Source organism: Rhinopithecus bieti, unplaced genomic scaffold (assembly GCF_001698545.2).
Source record: "Rhinopithecus bieti isolate Rb0 unplaced genomic scaffold, ASM169854v2 scaffold_6708, whole genome shotgun sequence".
Taxonomy (NCBI): domain Eukaryota; kingdom Metazoa; phylum Chordata; class Mammalia; order Primates; family Cercopithecidae; genus Rhinopithecus; species Rhinopithecus bieti.
In genome coordinates this window covers 4,784,543-4,803,242 of record NW_016806329.1, presented here as the reverse complement: position 1 = coordinate 4,803,242, position 18,700 = coordinate 4,784,543, and the positions used below count along the sequence as shown (strand labels likewise).

The window sequence follows — 18,700 nt, the reverse complement described above, 5'->3', positions numbered from 1 at the left end:
CTCATTATTTTGGTAAACTAAAGAAAATATAGGATAAGGATTTTGATTAGCCTAGTAAGAAATTGTGATTAGTTTCACATCGACCAACTTACTGTTTTTTGTCATGAAACCTGAAAAAAATAAAAAAGATTTTATTATGATCCTTTAATTTCTCAAACCTTTTCTGAGAATTTTGTCAAATTTCAGAAACTAGTCTAGTTTTTTTAGTATCCAATTTTATTGAACATAGGCTACTAGTATCTAGGTTATAACAGATATTTTTGGTGGCTCTGAGATGGAAAGTTGTAATTATCTGAACGCAACCTTCTATCTAGTGCTATTTTTACAAGGCTGCTCTACTGTCAAACATTTCTTCTATAACTCTGTCTTTTTCTACCCATACTCATCAATATTCTAGCACATTTAACTGCTGATCTCTTTAGAACTCACATAAGGCACAGATTCAACAAGAAAAGCAGTGAATCATGCTACATCTTGTTTTCATTGGAACACTGAAGCATCAGCATATGCCAGTGTTTGCTTTGGGGTAGTTTCCCTGGAAAACAGAAGATCAGCGAGATGCTAAATTGAAATTTTATGTGACAGACGGCTGAAAACAAGGCCATGGTTGAAAGCCAAACGCTTAGATGTTATGCATGTTGAAACAGGAACAAAGATTATAATGCAAGTCCAATTTTCCTCAAATATGGATCTCAACATTAATTGTGGTATGCAGCTCAACCACAGCCTTGGGTGTGGTCCATGAATGCAGCTACTACTCTGTTCTGTAATTATTGTATTTTATTGCCATTATGACTAGGCCTTTGGGTTATAACCATTGATGCAAATGAAAAAGGAAGAAACATGTTGGATACACAGTAATATACATGTTTTTGGCACTGGCTATTTGTGTCATCATAACTTTTTTTATTCATAGAACTTAATAGTTGGAAGCACTTGTAGAGAAAATTTTAATATGTTGGATTTTTTAATGGGGACTAGGAGCAAAGCTTCTTCTTTGGCCAGACTGTGACTGTTTCTTATCTACGTGGACTCCATTGCCAATCATTGTGATGGCTCAGAAGCATCCAAGGCCCACATTGTCCCCCAAACATTGCCTTTGGGGACAAATGCATGTAATTCTAGGTCATGGTGAGCCTAGGTGTTGTCCTTGTACCTAGGATTCAGTGAAGGGCCTGGGGGGAATTCAGAAAAGGAGTCATTGAGTTCACCTTGGTGATTCAGCATATAACTGCTTTCTCTTTGATTGAACTTTACAGAAACTAATGTAGCTGCCACCAAGCCCTGGTTGTTGCTAATTGGGAAAACTGTTTAGAAGACAGGTGGACTTTAGTTTCACTCTAGGAACTTAGGGGTGATTTTATACATTATGGATAATTTGGACCTGAGTTGTTTCATTTCTCATTATTACCATACTCTCCCATTATTATGGCAGCCAAGAACTGACATTTTTTGAAATAAGTCTGGTGAGGTGGCTTTCACAAAACAATATTGGGTTTAGTGTCCTAAGTACCTTATTATTATTATTATAAGTACCTTGTTATTACTGTTCCCATCTTACAGACAAGGAAACTGAGAGAGGTTAAGTAACTTGCCCCAGGTTGAACAACTAGTAAATGGAGGAGCTAGGGTTAGAATCTGGGCAGTCTGCTTTTAGCTCTGGAATACTGGACATTTTTGAGGCTGTATTATGCTTCCTATCAAATTAACCTGGCTAAGACTTAGGTGTTTGTTTTGTTTTGTTTTGTTTCGTTTTGAGTCTTGCTGTTGCCCAGGCTGGAGTGCTCACTGCAAGCTCTGCCTCCCGGGTTCATACCGTTCTCCTGCCTCAGCCTCCTGAGTAGCTGGGACTACAGTCGCCTGCCACCACGCCCGGCTAATTTTTTGCATTTTTAGTAGAGACGGGGTTTACATCGTGTTAGCCAGGATGGTCTTGATCTCCTGACCTCGTGATCCGCCCGTCTTGGCCTCCCAAAGTGCTGAGTTTACAGGCATGAGCCACCGCGCCCGGCTGACTTAGACGATTTTTTAAAAATGTACCTATGATTTGCTTGTCTTTGAAGTCAGTATTAGTGTTGGGTTTATTTGCCAGTCTGTGCTGAGTTCCTTCCACCTTGTTACAAATAATATGCTCCTGAGAAAAATAAAATAATTGACTAACATAGACAGATTTTCAGAATGAGGAAGAACACTGCATGATACAGGCTTTGTGGTAGTGCTGTTATTCAAGTTCCCTTGGGCTTCAAGAGATCTTATGGGCCAATTCATCCTTCCCCCTCCTCAAGAACCCCTGATACAGTGATACAACTTATTCCAGTTAGACGATGCTAATTAAGGGAAAGTTTTTTGAATTAAAAACTCACCATTGGTATTCAGCAAGAACATTTTAGAAAAGCAGCCAAAAGAGTTACAAAATAATTCTGGGAGAAACGGATCATTATCTTGAGAGGAGTCAGTAACTTTGATGCTAGAGTTATATACGTGCTTTTTCATTTATCGTAATTTTTTTAAAGATCACAGCATGGAACATGTGTCTTTTTCTATGCACTGGTTGTTATCCTTTGCAACGTCTCAGATCTTTCTGTGACTCTAATAAAAGAGGAAATTAATATGACAGGAATCTCCTAATCCCATTCTCTGGCAGTCTTTTAGGGGATCCTTAGAGCCAAAGTAAGGAAGACTCGGATTAGAGGGTATGTTTTTCTCCTACCAAGGAATCTAATACTTTTCAGATTATTTATCTTAAGAGATAGGCATCAGTGTCTTCACATTTTTACTCATTGCCAAATAGGGGAAATCTCTCTTGTCTAGTTCAGTTTTATGAGCACTTGCTACAGGATGTTATTGTTGGCACAACACATATAGTAATCTATGGTCAGCATTTCTATTCTTCTCAGTAATTTTGATTATGTCAAAAGCAAATTTGGTGGCGATGAGCTTTACAGACATGTCCTAGCCAGAGCTCTGTGTTAATTGTTGTGTTGTTGGTAGATCTGCTTATTTTATGTCTTTGAGGATATTATTGCATGCATAATTTTTTAAAAGTTAAAATAGTTTAAAAATAGTCTAATAGTATTTTATGAATGGGCTTTTTCACTGCAATTCAGTGGACATTTGTTTGTGACCCCTATTAGCCAGTCATCATGTTTATTATGTGACCTTTCAAGCCTCCACACCTTTCTGAGATCTCCACCTTTGAGTCAAGGTTGGTGTTTATTAAACTGAGGCTTATATATTCAGTTTTTTTTTTGGGGGGCAAGACCAGCATCCTCTGCCCCCAGCTAGTTTGTTTTGTTTTGTAAATAAAAATAATATACTTTAACAGTTTCCACAGGAAAATATGTATGTTATTGCTTCATACTTGTATTAGGTAGATAAATGATACAAAATGTATTTCTGATGCCCGCTGTGATAAAAGTGTGAAAACAGTTTTCTAGGTCAGTGCTGTTTAATCTGTGGGTCCTGGACTGCTACCAGTCTGAACTGTTTGTTCCTGGTCTGCAGGGAGATAAGCACTGAAATTGAGAATAAGCATTTAGGAACTTTTGTAGCAATTTCACATTGCCACGGTTTTCAAGCTTTTTGCTTAGTGGATTTGTCCCATTGAGTAAGTATAGTCCAGTTTGGGTGTTGAGCTTCCATGATGAGTAACATACATTGTGACTTGTGTATGTTTAGCAGCATTTTAGGTCATTTCCTAATCTATTAGACTCAAAGAGTGGTGGAGAGAGGGTGCATTAATTCTCTTGGGAATTTAAGAAGCTTACCTTTTGGTAAATTAGACATAATGTGTTGCTAATTTTTTTTAACTGTGGTTTCAGATTTTTTTAACTAACATAGAAAAGGTATTAGAAGAAGAAGAATATAATTTATGTTTTCTGTGGTTCCCTTGTTAGAGAAAAAGGTACTAATACTTTGTTAATATTGAAAAGCTTTGGAATTCTAATTTAGCTTAAATTTTCAACAACATCCATTAAATTATCAACAATAATATAAACAAGTCTTCTATTGTAAACAAAATTCAGTTTTCTATAAACAAAAATAAAGAATATTAATAAACAGTTGAATGAGCTTCAGTTCTGTGATGGTATAAATGTGAGATAAATCACAAATAATATAAGAAGTAGTAAAAATAAATATTTGAAAATTTAGCTGGCTTTTAAATTCCTATTTTTAGATGTAGATATTATCACTTTGAATGCCTTGACTTAATTTAATAATATGAGATTTAGTGATAAGGATGTTGGACAAGATTCTACTTTTTAATGAAGGTGAAATTTAAGGCTCATCTTGAAGTTATTAAACAAGGATAGACTTGGCCTATCTATGGCTAAAATAACCACATTTGGTCACTAATTTTTAAATTCCTTGACTCTGAATACATCCAGATTTTTAAAAATATCTAAACTCACCCAAAATTATTTTTTAAGTGTTACATAACTGGAAAAAGCTAAGTTGAGATTATGAAGAATCCTCATTTCATGTGTTTGACACACAAGATAGTAGACTGACTTTATTTTCCTAATAAGGCTGTGTTGAATGCTGGAATACTTATCCCCTTAAATTTTATTGAAATACTTAAAAATATTCACTTTACAAAAAAGGTTTGCCATTTAACATGTTTAGCCTGGACAGGAATAGAAAAAGAGATGTGTCTCTGGTGTTAGCATAGGACAGGGTGCATATAAAGGTGAACATCAAATAGCATGTCTCATACTTTGAAAAGATGGAAGACAAATTAGATATTTTGTTGTTTTCTCTTTGTTCATCACAATATATTTAAGATTTGGGGCAGTTTTTATTCCTTCTTCTTTTCTTTTAGTAAGTAGGCTTTTACAGATCATATATATATATGTGTGTGTATGTATGTGTGTGTGTATATATATATAGGCTAATTTATTGCTTAACACTGAGATTTGGATTTAACCTTCTTCCAAAATGAAGTACTGCATGTAGCAATACTTTCCTCTTTTTTTCTTTCTTTTTTCTTTTCTTTTTTCTTTTTTACTTTTTATTTTGAGACAGAGTCTCACTCTTGTCGCCCAGGCTGGGATGCAGTGGTGCAATCTCGGCTCACTGCAGTCTCCACCTCCCAGGTTCAAGCAATTCTCCTGCCTCAGCCTCCTGGGTAGCTGGGACTACAGGTGTGCACCACCATACCCGGCTAATTTTTTTATTTTTAGTAGAGACAGGGTTTCACCATGTTGGCCATGATGGTCTAGATCTCCTGACCTCGTGATCAGCCCACCTCAGCCTCCCAAAGTGCTGGGATTACAGGCATGAGCCATTGCATCCGGCCTTAGAAATACTTTTCTATCTTATTCAGAATAAAAGACCAAGTTCTTGTAATGGGTTCATGTACTTTATGTCTTCTGGCCCCCAGCCATCTCTGCAGCTTTATCTCTCCCTGCTTTCCCCAGCTTTTCCTGGAACCATTCTAGCCCCACTAGTACATTCCTGCCTCAGGACTTTGCACTCAGTATTTGGGCTGCCAGGAATTCCATACTTCAGGTTTCTGTTCAGAGTTCACCTCATTAGAGAGGCCTTCTCTGACCCTTTTGTATAAAGTAGTGTGTCCTTTCCTGTGTCTTGCTTTATTATGGCCCATGGCACTTGCTACCACGTGAAATATTTTGCTTGTTAGTCTGCCTCTCTCAAATGGATGATAAGCACCGTCAAAGGAGGAATTTTGTCCTTTTTTTTTGAGACGGAGTCTTGCTCTGTCGCCCAGGCTGGAGTGCAGTGACGCCATCTCGGCTCACTGCAACCTCCACCTCCCAGGTTCAAGCGATTCTCCTGCCTCAGCCTCCCAGGTAGCTAGGACTACAGGTGCGTGCTGCCATGCCCGGCTAATTTTTTTGTATTTTCAGTAGAGACGGGGTTTCACCGTGCTAGCCAGGATGGTCTTGATCTCCTGGCCTTGTGATCTGCCTACCTCGGCCTCCCAAAGTGCTGGGATTACAGGCATGAGCCACCGCGCCCAGCCCATCTGTTTTATTACTGTTGCCCCACCTCCTACAATAGAGCCTTCTGTATCATGGGTTTAATAAATATTTGTGGAACTAATTAATAAATTAATGAAATAACAAATTATTTTAAGGAAAAGACACAGCACGAGTGTTGCCCTTGAACTTGAAGTGATGATGCTGAGTAAAATAATTATCAGTCAGGAATGATAAGTTGATTGGTTAAATAGTTTCTGGTAATGTAGAAGGCCATAGTAATCCTTACAGGATTAACAGGTTGACAGGAGCTGGATTCTGACTGTAACATAAGAGTGTTTGTTTGTATGTTTATGAAAGTACAGGCTGATTCAAAAAGAGCTGAACACGATAAAAAATGTATTATTCAGTGATTAGGTATATATGCAGTTATATGAATGTGTAGTCAAAACAAAATTAGAAAGGAGCCATCGTAGTTATTTCTGCAAATCTTGCATGCTCAGTATGCAACGCCCTGTATCGTGGGGCACACATCAGTCCTAAAATCTAATTTTATTCTGTTATTGGTAGCACGTCACCATCGATAGTTGTAATGGGGACCATGATGCCACTTCCTTTATTTTCTCAAGACCCACAAGAAGATTATGTGATGTGGTATCTTGCGATCTGCATGACTACTAATGTCAGAAGCTGGTTACTATATCAAATAGAACACCCAATTTAGCACCAGAGAAGATACTCACTAAGGAACCTCCAACCCCATCCCGCTGAAAAATGAAATTATTAGAGATTTCCCGTTGCTGTGGGGAAAAAGTACTCCTCTTTTCCGGAAAAGTAAAGAACAATGGATTGAAACCAGTTCTTTGTTTTTGCATCTACTTACTGAACTTTCATTGGGAATTTTCTGAAGAACTTACTCTCTTATTTATATGCATGTTGTACAGTCTGTAAAATGTTCAGTCTATAGATAGGTAGATATATTATGTATCTGTATATATTGACGACACAAAGACATATATATATATTATATACAATGAGTAACTTCTGTGTTTACTTGAATTAAACTGAAAATGACATTCTGCAAACATGTCATTGAAAATGAATAGCTGTTTGTTAATAGAAAGTAGTTATTCATTGTTTGAAGCCATTACTCTCTGAAGTTCTTTACCAAAGTTATTTTATAACTTTCTCTTTGATGTTATTCCAGAAGGCAGCTAGAAGGTGGAATGTTAGGGCTGCATATAGGCTTCTGGATGACTTGGGTTCTAATCCGACTTCTGTCACTTTGATATTCTAAGTTTTGGTCACATTAGCGTATTTGAGCTTCTGTTTCCTATATTTAAAATGAGAACATACTACTTTGTCAGGAAGAATAAATGAGATAACTTATATAATGGGTCAAGTGAAATTATTGACATTTGGTAGGTACTCTTTAAGTGATATTTTCTTGCTTATCTCTAGGGTTTTTTTGTTGTTATTGTTTTCCTTGAAATTGATCCTGTTAGTGATTTGATTCTAACAGTATATAATCAGCCACAGAATAATTTCCAGAACTCCAGAGTCAGGTCATCTGCTTACAGGGAAGGTGCCATCTATCACTGCTTACTTTGTGTCAAGCACTCCACTAGATATGTTACATACATTACCTCATTCCATCTTCAAAAAGGTTCTGCAAGGGAGGTATTATGACCCTCGTGTCAACAAATAAACTATGTGGTGCCTAATGCAACCTTAGTCAGCTATTTGTTCTATTCCTCAAAGAATTCCTGTATCAACAAAGAGCTTCATAAGAAAAGGCCTGAATATGAAAGGCAGGAACTCTGTGTCTCTTTAGGGCTCTAAGCTTTTCTGGAAAGGAAGAAAAAAATAAGTAGTCAAACTTGAGGTTATGAACTGTGCTTGCTTATACTACTCTTATCCTGTATATGACCGTCACTCAACATCTGACCTTTATCAAGTTTTTCCTGAAGCAGTTAATTTTATATACATTGTTTAAAGCCTGTGAAATAGAATTTTGAATATGGTTCTGTTATTGATGCTTAGTCTCCTGATACGAATCTTAACTATATGTTTTAAGGACATTTTAGTAGTGTTACGAAAAGGCCAATAAAATGTAGACTTTTAGTTTTTCAGAGGCAGATAATTTGCTTTGCAAGTTTTATTATTTTTATATTAGTAATGAAGTACTATGTTGATAAAAATATATTTTTTATCTACCTGATTGAAGTTGGAAGAGAAAATCTATCAGGTAGAAGTAATTACCTACCATTGGACCTTAGTAAGTTTTTAGAGAATGCAATTCTAGTACAGTTTGCTGCTGCCTTTTTTTTTTTTTTCATTCCTAAAGTACTATAGTTCATGATTGTTAAAAAATAGAGAGTTTTGGTAGAAAAGAATGGGAAAGAAGGGAATTATACTTGTCAGTCTCTTCCCTTGCGTAAAAATGCAGGGTGCATCCTTTTCACTTGTTCTTTTAGGATTTTTTAAAAAATAATTACTAGTAGCTCCATTTATAGTATGTAGAAGCAGAGATGAAAGACGTTTTTAGCAATCTTTATCATTTATTAGCAAATGAACTGAAGTGCTGACTAGCAGAGTTAAAAATAGTGCTTAAAATGTTATTCTAGTCCAATAATATTAAATCTGACCCTTCACCAACTTCAATATCAGTGCTGTGTGGTACGAATTTCATTTGAATGGGTGATATGGAAGTTCAGATGGATCATCTAAACAGTTGTAAACAGTGTAAACATTTTAGGTAGAGGAGATAAGAAGAATTTAAAGGTAGTGTCCTGCAACCACAGAAGGAATAATACATTTCACTTTCATTTCTTATATCAGTGTCTGAATATATTATAATTAGGGCTTTGCATTGTGCAGAATGATTACGAGGTTTAGAGACCAAAAGAGCCATGGTCATGTAGAATTACTTACTAGAAAGTTTGTTATAATCAAAACCTTAACATGATCTAAACTAGAGGCTGTCAAATGATGGCTTACAGGTCAAATCCTGCCCACCACTTGTTTTTACTGCAGTTTTGTTGGAACACAACCATGGTCACTTATTTAGGTTTTGTCTGTGTCTTTCTACAGTGACAGAGCTGAATAGTTGAGATCATTTGACACACAAAGACTAAAATATTTACTCTCTGGCCCTGTATAATAAAATTTGCCATTTCTTAACAGTGGGACATATAAAATAGATTGTTTGTAGAAAACTCTTTATTGAAATGGTGTTTTCACTGTAATGAAATTTTTTCCATAGTAATAATGAATTACTCTTAAATTTGAAATTTCTTTTATTCTTGAATACATCTAAAATTATGCACTCTCTTCATTCTTTTGATGTAAAAATTTTATAAATACTCTTTAGAAAAATGGATTTTTTTCTTTAAAAGATTCTGAAGTTATTTTTGAGTGTGGAAGTGAGGCACAATGGGCAAATGAAATTTTTTTTCCCTCATAAAACTGTTACTATGGAAATAAATGTAGAATTACAACAATAAATTTTCTCCCTCTGAAATCAAGTAAAATATTGTGAAATTTTGCGCATAATTTGAAAACAGCTTTAAGAAAGATGTATGGAAATAAATTATAGGATATATAAAACACTTATTCTTAAAAATATGTCATATACTAATATTTTAAAATAAATATACCTATGGAGATAACAAATTGTCGTATTTTTGTTGGAATACTTTAGAAGATTGAGGCTTTGACCAAATGAATTTACATGGAATATCACCAGTTCACGAAGTCAATTTGGGGTGTGCCCACAGTGAATTTTGTTTTGGACTTCTTTTTTTTGGCACATTGAGTGAAATGACATCTTTGTTGATTCTTTTTCTTCCATGACATAATTCTATATAATTTTGGATTGTGGTTACCTTTAGAGATGACCTGTACCCATATGGAATAAGTGCCCTTCCCACAAAATGGCCCCCTCCATGGTGAGGGATTAGAAGAGAGGGTGATACTGGAAAGCCATTTTGCTTGGGTTGACACTGATTTTAGAAATTCAAACAATTTGTGCTGAAGAGCAAAGTCTTTGGAGAACATTTGGGATGTTAACTAGTCTCCCACTCCAAACTGGATGGATGACTTGATAAAGTCATTCTACCCCTTCGTTCGTTCGTTTTTTCATTTATTTATTTTTTGAGACGGAGTCTTGTTAGAGTGCAGTGGCACGATCTCGGCTCACTGCAACCTCTGCCTCCCAGGTTCAAGCAATTCTCCTGCCTCAGCCTCCTAAGTAGCTGAGACTACAGGCACACACCACCACATCCAGCTAATTTTTGTATGTTTAGTAGAGATGGGGTTTCACCATGTTGGCCAGGCTGGTCTCAAACTCCTGACCTCAGGTGATCTACCCACCACAGCCTCCCAAAGTGCTGGATTGATTACAGGCACGAGCCAGCATGCCTGTCCAGTTTTACCCCTTTGTGTTTGAGTTTCTCATCTGTAAAATGAGAAAATGATGCCTAAGTCATGAGATCATCATAAATGAAAAATATAGTATATTGGTATGTGGTTGAGTGCCTGGCACATAGAGTAAATTTAAGGTAGCTGTTAGTCTTTGTTTCCACTTATGCTACTTAAATTTAAATTTGCTTGAATTGCTTGCTGCTTGACAAAATGCTTGCTTTCTTAGTGATTTTCAGGTATTTAGGTATTAATCATTTGAACTTTAAAATAACAAATTGGGGTGATATCACTCATACTCTGCCCTAATACCCTCTTATTTCTCTCTTTCTTCCATCCATTGGTTCTCTGGCTTGACTTATATCTGGTTGATGAAAATTTCTTCTCAAACCCTAATAAACTTGCATGGCCACCTGAAAAGGATTATTACAAGAAAAGCACTCACCCTACTTACAGAATTATTATAATTATAATTCTTAGAGAATTATTATAATTATATATTATAATTAGATCTACTTAGAGAAGTATTATAATTATGAAATGGTAACTGCCTGTTCTGGATATGTATCAGAGCCACACTCAATTTAAAATCAAGCACAGGCACAGAGGGCCACTGGTACTCATGTGGGCTAAAGCAATTCTGCTGCTTCGTCTTTTTTCCTTCTTTCTTTGACTCTTCAAAAAGCCTGACCAGCTTTGGGTTATTTCTTTCTCTCTGTAGGAAAAAAAAATGTACATATTAGTTCCTATAGTAAGATAGAGAAGATGCAAAGATGGAGCAAAGGAGTAAGAGTGTGTGTGAGTGCGTGTGTATGTGGAGAGTACAGTCTTTTATAAGCCACAGACTGTTAGGTTGATATATAACTATTTTGTACTTTTGTTTATAGGAAATAGAATCTTTACATAATCTCAAACCGTTTAGAAAAACCTACTAATACATTGCCATAGTGATTTAAATGTTTAAGGTTTGAGTATTTGGGACAGTAGACTGGCTGAAGATGCAAGAAAGTGTGAGGAAACTGTTTAGAAAGACATCCTTCTGCACTCGAGTGCTCACTTTTTTCCTTCTAGAGTTGCTTTGTTATTACAGATTGACAACTTTGCAATTAAAGTGATTAATGATGTACCCTAGTGTTTATGGGTCCCAAGGTCAGTGGATCCAAAGATGGCCATGGTGTGGGAAACTTAGATAAGAGCTCATCTCCAAACACCCTCCTTTTTTTCTGTATGATTGTTTATGAGTTAAGTATATTAGATGCTTGAGGGAGTCACCAAGACATAATGAGTAATGTGCATAATCTTTATCATTCTAGTTCTGTTGTCTAGTTCCTCATTCTTAAACACTAATGTGAACATTCAGAACCTTATTAACTAAAAAACGTTATTTTATAAAGCAGTTTTAGGAAACTACATTAATTAGTTAAAAACGTAACTTTAGTATAACACTGCATTGGGTATTCAAAAGATGCAGTTTAGCTTGATTCATTTGCATCTAATTCTTGATAAGACTGCAGTTTATGGCATAATTTTTCCTATGTGTTATTCTAACCGGTACATCACAATTTTAGTTTTTAATATAGTCAGTTATCACTTAAAACTCCCTTCAACTGTTCAGGTAGAGGTTCTGAAACTGGTTATAATGTATCAGGGATTTTTATTTTGGATACTACTTTTACAGAAGTCAATCAACTTCAAATAGATTGTTCTAGCCACATTGATGGCTTTGTTCTTTGAATTTCATGAACTGAGGCTAATACTGGGCTAAGGCGCTGGTATCTCACCATCATGGCTTACTCCTGAACAGTGGCTTCACACCAGGAGAGTGAACAATAAGCAAATTGTTGAGCCCATAGCACAAAGCCATTGACAAGATCTCTCTCTGCTGGTTTGAAGCTCACACTACACAAAAGTGACTTGTGATGATCACTGTAGTTCAAAGGGGGTCTGTCATCCCATTGTATATTTGCCAGGATTTGAAGAGAAAAAGGTAGGAAGAATTTTTTTCATAGTTATACCTCAATTTTTTAAACACCCTTTAACAATTTTTGTTATGTAATCTATGACATTGTTAAAGTAAAAGATGCTCAATATTTGTCAAAAGAAAAGGAAGACAATTACAACAATTCTAATTTTGAGAAATAAGTTTCCTTATTCACATACTAGGATTTTCTCCCCGAGGAATATTAGAAATAGATATATTTCACTTCGGTGAAGGAAATAGGATTTTCCTCCTTAAGCATTGATTAAATTATGCTCTTGGTCTTTTAAACATAAAGTTCAAGAAAGTACTAGTTTGATAAGAAAGATAATTCATATAAGAAAAGGGTTTGAGAATTTTAAAGATTATTAACATTTCTTTCCCTTAATTTTAGCCACTTGTAGGAGACTTTAATAAAATCAGACTTTACAAAGATTACTCTTTTCTTTAAATATTTTTTTAAAATAACATTTCCCAGAGGGTTTTTCTTCTCCTCCTAACTCTAGTTCTTGAGAAATGTTTCCTAAATAATGAGTTCTCCTTCACCTTCAAATGAGCGTGGGCAACAATCCACAGTATTTTCTTCTTTAGGCATTTAAAGACTTTGAGAAGACCTGTAGCTAAGATGCTTTGTAACTTTAACTCCATATTTTCCAGATACATTTGATAACAGAATCTTTTACGTTTTTGGAAAGTACTTTTCCATGAAATATACTTTGAGAAACACTCTTTTGTATTATAAAAGTAGTACACATACATTGTTTTATATAAAATATGGAAAACACACACATGAAAGAGAAAAAAGTAGCTTTTCAGAGAGAACCTCTCCTAAATGTTCATGTATTTCCATCCATTTTTTTCCCATTTACCAATTATGTATATATGTCATTTTATATATTTTTTACTTGATATCATAAAGTAAGCATTTTATCATTCAAGGCAGAATTCTAAGTTATTTTAATTATTGCATAGTGTTTCAGCGTATTATATTAAAATTAACATTTCCTCTGTTGTATATTTAATAGATGTTTCTAATTTTGCACTATTATACTGTGGCGAACGAATACCTTTATACGTTGTATTTTTCATATTTCAGATTATTTTTTTAATAGATTATTGTGTTATTGTGTCAAAGGACATGATCTTTCTTCAGGGCTTTTAACCAACAAATACCGTTTTCCAAAAGAGCTGTATTAATATATAGTTCTTCCCCAATACTGGAAGAAGAATACATTTAGAAGTATTCACAAGCATTATGTATTAACATTAACAAAATCTGTACACAGTTGTAAGAAAAGGTGGTATATTTTTATATTTTGTTTCTTGAGAGTTAGTAACAATTGCTTTTTAAAACCAGTGTCTTTGTTATTCATCTGTTTTATAGATTTCATTTGTTATGTATTCTAAATTATCTGAACCACAGTAGTTGTAGTCTCATAAGAATATGTAATTAGGCCGGGCGCGGTGGCTCAAGCCTGTAATCCCAGCACTTTGGGAGGCCGAGATGGGCGGATCACAAGGTCAGGAGTTTGAGACCATCCTGGCTAACACCGTGAAACCCCGTCTCTACTGAAAATACAAAAGCTAGCCGGGCGAGGTGGCGGGCGCCTGTAGTCCCAGCTACTCGGGAGGCTGAGGCAGGAGAATGGCGTGAACCCGGGAGGCGGAGCTTGCAGTGAGCTGAGATCCGACCACTGCACTCCAGCCTGGGTGGCAGAGCAAGACTCCGTCTCAAACAAACAAACAAAAAGAATATGTAATTAAATATAAGATTTTTGTAGCTTACTGATCTTTTAAAGTGTAACTAATACATGTTACAATTTTTTTTTTTTTTTTTTTTTTTAATGGAGCTTCACTCTTGTCACCCAGGCTGGAGTGCAATGGCGCCATCTCGGCTCACTGCAACTTCCACCTCCCAGGTTCAAGCGATTTTCCTGCCTCAGCCTTCTGAGTAACTGGGATTACAAGCGCCTGCCCCCACGCCTGGCTAATTTTTGTATTTTTAGTAGAGATAGGGTTTTGCCGTGTTGGCCAGGCTTGTCTTGAACACTTGACCTCAGGTGATCCACCTGCCTCAGCCTCCCAAAGTGCTGGGATTACAGACGTGAGCCACCACACCTGGCCTAGATTTTATATACATATACCGTGTGTTATAAATGTTTTTCCCAGTTTTTTAAATGTAATGTGGATAATTTGATTTCTTCTGTTTACTTCAGTAAGCAAATAGCACACTGAGATGAAGACCATTTAAGCAGAAGTTTCAAAATTTATGTGGCCAAAATTGTGAGCTTCTATAAATATTCAAACATAAGTCAGACAACCCCCTGATTAGCATGTAATAAAGTAACTCTAAGGAACCTTCTTTTTTAAGTTTCAAATGATTTTTGACTCATTTGGTGGTTAAATAATTAAACTAGAAGAACTAATTTTTATTGCATCTAATGTCAATTATTTTATCTGACATTTAATTATAAGTCAGTCCATTTTTTTTTTTCTCTGCAAAAAGGTGTTTGGGATTTTAATGTGCAATGGACTCAACCCTGGGATTTTGAAGGCATGTTGCCCCTCTTTCCCTGCTTGTTTGTCTTAATTCATGTCATTGCACTTCTGAGACTTTATCAGAAGGCAAGCAGGATAAACATTCAAATTTTAGATTTAGATTTTATATGTGAATTGAAAATTTCAAGTAGTATTTTATAGAGCTTTCAGTTAGTAAAATATATTGGGACTCATTTTATGATTTCTCAACAAAATAAAAGGTTAGAATCCAAAATTAATGAAAACTAATCATTCTAATGCTTTTGTTGTTGCTAACACTCTAAATTAGCCCGACACTTATAAAAAACTTAGGGGTTTTTTTTAGAGACATAGAATATATGCATTTTATCTAAGTTTAGTAGCCCAATGACTGTTAAATATCATGTCCTGTTTTTACAAATTGCTTTTATTTTACAAGAAGCACCCCTTGCACCTTGGGGTGCAGATGGAAAATGGATACCATCCTCCCTATTGGCAAACTTTCTGTAATGTCTTGGTGGCTTTAATGAGTAGATCCTTTGTGATTATATCTTACTATGAAATTTCACTGAAAGGAGGATTCCACTCTTCTTTACTTGAACTTGTTTCCTTTGCTCATTATAATAACCCTACAAGCCAAAAGAGAAATTTTCTATTAAATAGTACACATGGAAGGTTAGGCAACTTCACAGAGTGTAATCTGTATTGCAGTAACTGAATATTAACGTCCATTACTACCTCGCATTAGGTTAGCCAATTCTCAGTGCTTGCCATAGCTAACCAAATTAACTGTTTTTGGAAAATTCAGTTGCTAAAAATGTTGATCAGTGTTCATTATTAGATGATACTCATAGAGACCGAATATCCTGTGCTAGTATATTCTGTTTGTGATCTGTTGTCTTTAAAGTAAAACAAGCTCATGGTTTATAGCTTAAAATTAGCATCACTTAGTATTTACCAGCTATACTTCCATTTCTTGAATTCTGTGCTTGATGTGTTATCCTCCAGCCGGTGTGGTATGAAAGGAATCAAATTGCTACTGGCATATTAAACGTAACATATACCTTAACACTAAGTAAATAGGCTTTAAAACGTTAGAGGCTTTCCCAGTCATTTAGTTCATGTCCTTGAATACAACCAGTATATTGTTATATTTAACAATTGTGGACCTCAGCTCCATCTTAAGCAATTTACCTACACTTCTTTTGAAGTTTCTTCTCTGAAAAATTAGAATAACGATAGCTTTTACTTGGGTATGGTTAAGATTATAAGAGATAATTTCTCCAAATTAATTATTGTTAGTGTTAAGCCCTTGCTAACCAAAGGCACAATAATAACATATAATACAAAAGCATATATTTAAAATAAAAAATTAATTTGAATTTGGAAATAGTCAAGTTATATACATGAATTTTTGTCTTTTTCTTCACTCTCTCTTTTCCATACTCATTACTGATGACCTATTACATTCCAGACACTATGCTGATACATATACAGATGGGACATGGTCATTGCCTTTGCTGAAATTATAGCCTAGTAGAAGAACTTACAGTTTACTTTTAGCAAAATAAATGTATTAACTTGCATAAACACGTAAGAATAGGAATACAGAATAAATATTCATTCATTGACCCAATTTAACCAGAATGTATTCAGCATCTTCACAGAAACCCAATATCCTGTGGATGTTGTTCATGGATGTTAGGAGAAAAGACAGATACTATTGGAGATAGGAGTCTGATTAGATGGTTGAGGAGCCACTCAAAGATCAGAAGGTCATGTTTATTATACTTTACCCTTTTAGATAGGGGATAGCCTTAACGATTAAACATGGGTGCACTCACAAACAGGATTGATGTTTGTCATTCCTCAGTTGAATTCGTAGAGAACCAGAGACTGATATTGAATAGCTAGTGTGTAAAATGTTGAATCTTGCAGCATTTGACTAACATGAACAAATTAGAAGATTGTGAATAGTAAAAACTATGAATTATGAAACTATAAATTCCAATGATTCAGTATATTAAGGCTTATAATAGTAAAATTCCATTAAGAAGTCTGCAAGTTTATAAAATTCATGATTTTTTTTTTCTTTTCTTTCTTTTTTCCCCAGAGCATCTGCTACACCCAAGCCTGAGCCGGTTCCCGTTCAAAAGGTATGTTTCTAAGCTAGCATCCAGGGTATCATTTGATTGTCCTTGCTGAGCTACTGTAATTCCCATTTCTGTCTCAGACCATACTGACATTCATTTAATTTATAGTCTCAGTGCAATTTTCCTTGTAGTTCTTTTCCTTCAGGGATGAGGAGGAAAATGGAGATCAGCACATACCATTTGTAATTATACATGTTATAAAACATTATTTCCAAAGCCATATATTACAATAACTTATGTCAGATTTCCTACATTTCTGTTCACTTTTGATGTGCCCATCTTTATCAATATCCATATATTTTCTAAAGAGAATAAATAAGTAGTTACTGAAAATTATTATCACAATAAGTCTTTAATAATATTTTATTAATAAGCGCTTAATTACATTTCAGAATAGTATTCTTAGGTTATTGGCAAGTGTCCATTTTCTTGCATATATGTCTTCAAAATAATTTCAAACTACTATTCATATATATCTGTTTTATGCTTTTGGGTACTTTCTCCCTAATTTTATTTGTGCCCATTTATTGAACTACTCATTATACAGATTGAGCATCCCTAATTAGAAAATCCAAAATGCTCCAAAATCCCAAACTTTCTGTGTACTGACATGCTCACATGACCATTGGAGCATTTCAGATTTTGGATTCTTGGATTAGGGATGCTCCTGCATTCTACAAAGATTCAAAAGTCTGAGAATATCTGAAATCTGAATGCTTCTGGTCCCAAGCTGTCTAAACAAGGGATACTCAACCTGTATTGATTCGTGTGGGCACTAAGCTACTTATTTTTCTCAATTAGTTTTCTTCTTTCTGTAAGATGAATTGAGACTGTGCACGGTGGCTCATGCCTGTAATCCCAGCACTTTGGGAGGCCGAGGCGGGAGGATCACGAGGTCAGGAGTTTGAGACCAGCCTGGCTAACACAGTGAAACCCCGTCTCTACTAAAAATATGAAAAAATTAGCCGGGCATGGTGGCGCACACCTGTAGTCCCAGTTAGCCAGGAGGCTGAGGTGGGAGAATTGCTTGAACCCGGGAGGTGGAATTTGCGGTGAGCTGAGATCTCACCACTGCACTCCAGCCTCAGTGACAGAGCAAGACTCCATCTCAAAGAAAAAGGATGAATTGAGATTACCTTTTTTCTTAAAATTGAACAGTAGAACCACCATTCTATGATTTTTCAAAAATTTGATTGATTTTCTTTTGATATGGTAGGGTAGAGTAGGGATTTATTCTTGATCTGAAATCTAATGCTCTACCTTAGAGTTATCCCCCCCCGGGATTTATTCTTGAATGTTGTAGAAGCTTAGTCTGATTTTAACTTTAAATGTGTTTTGGAATAAGGATTTGCAAATACAAATTCTGGTAATTTTAGGAAGAGTTGACCTTTCTTACTAGTTGTTTTTTCTTTGGCTGCTGACAATGAGGAAATATTGAAGATTTTTTTTTTCTTCATGTAACTATTAAATATTTATTTTGGAAAAGGAAAAGAATTTTATTCTGTCTCTGAATCATATCTTAAAACATTCAGAGAGAGAAACAGAGGTGGATTACAGGAAAGAAATGATTTTGTTTTGTTTATTTGCTTGCTTTTTAAAGTTTTTTTTTCAAATTCTTTAAGATTATTAATTAGAGCTTGCACATTACTGAGTGAGGTGAAACTTTTTCCCTGTTTTTTTTTTTTTTT

At 35.3% G+C, this 18,700-nt stretch overlaps 1 protein-coding gene across 1 annotated transcript in view; it reads left to right on the top strand.

Moving 5' to 3' along the window:
* PDLIM5 (PDZ and LIM domain 5) overlaps positions 1-18,700 on the top strand; it is a 215,879-nt gene that overhangs the window by 105,211 nt on the left and 91,968 nt on the right. Inside the window, 1 exon segment of the mRNA XM_017875510.1 lies at positions 16,973-17,015. Coding sequence (XP_017730999.1) covers positions 16,973-17,015 — 43 coding nt within the window.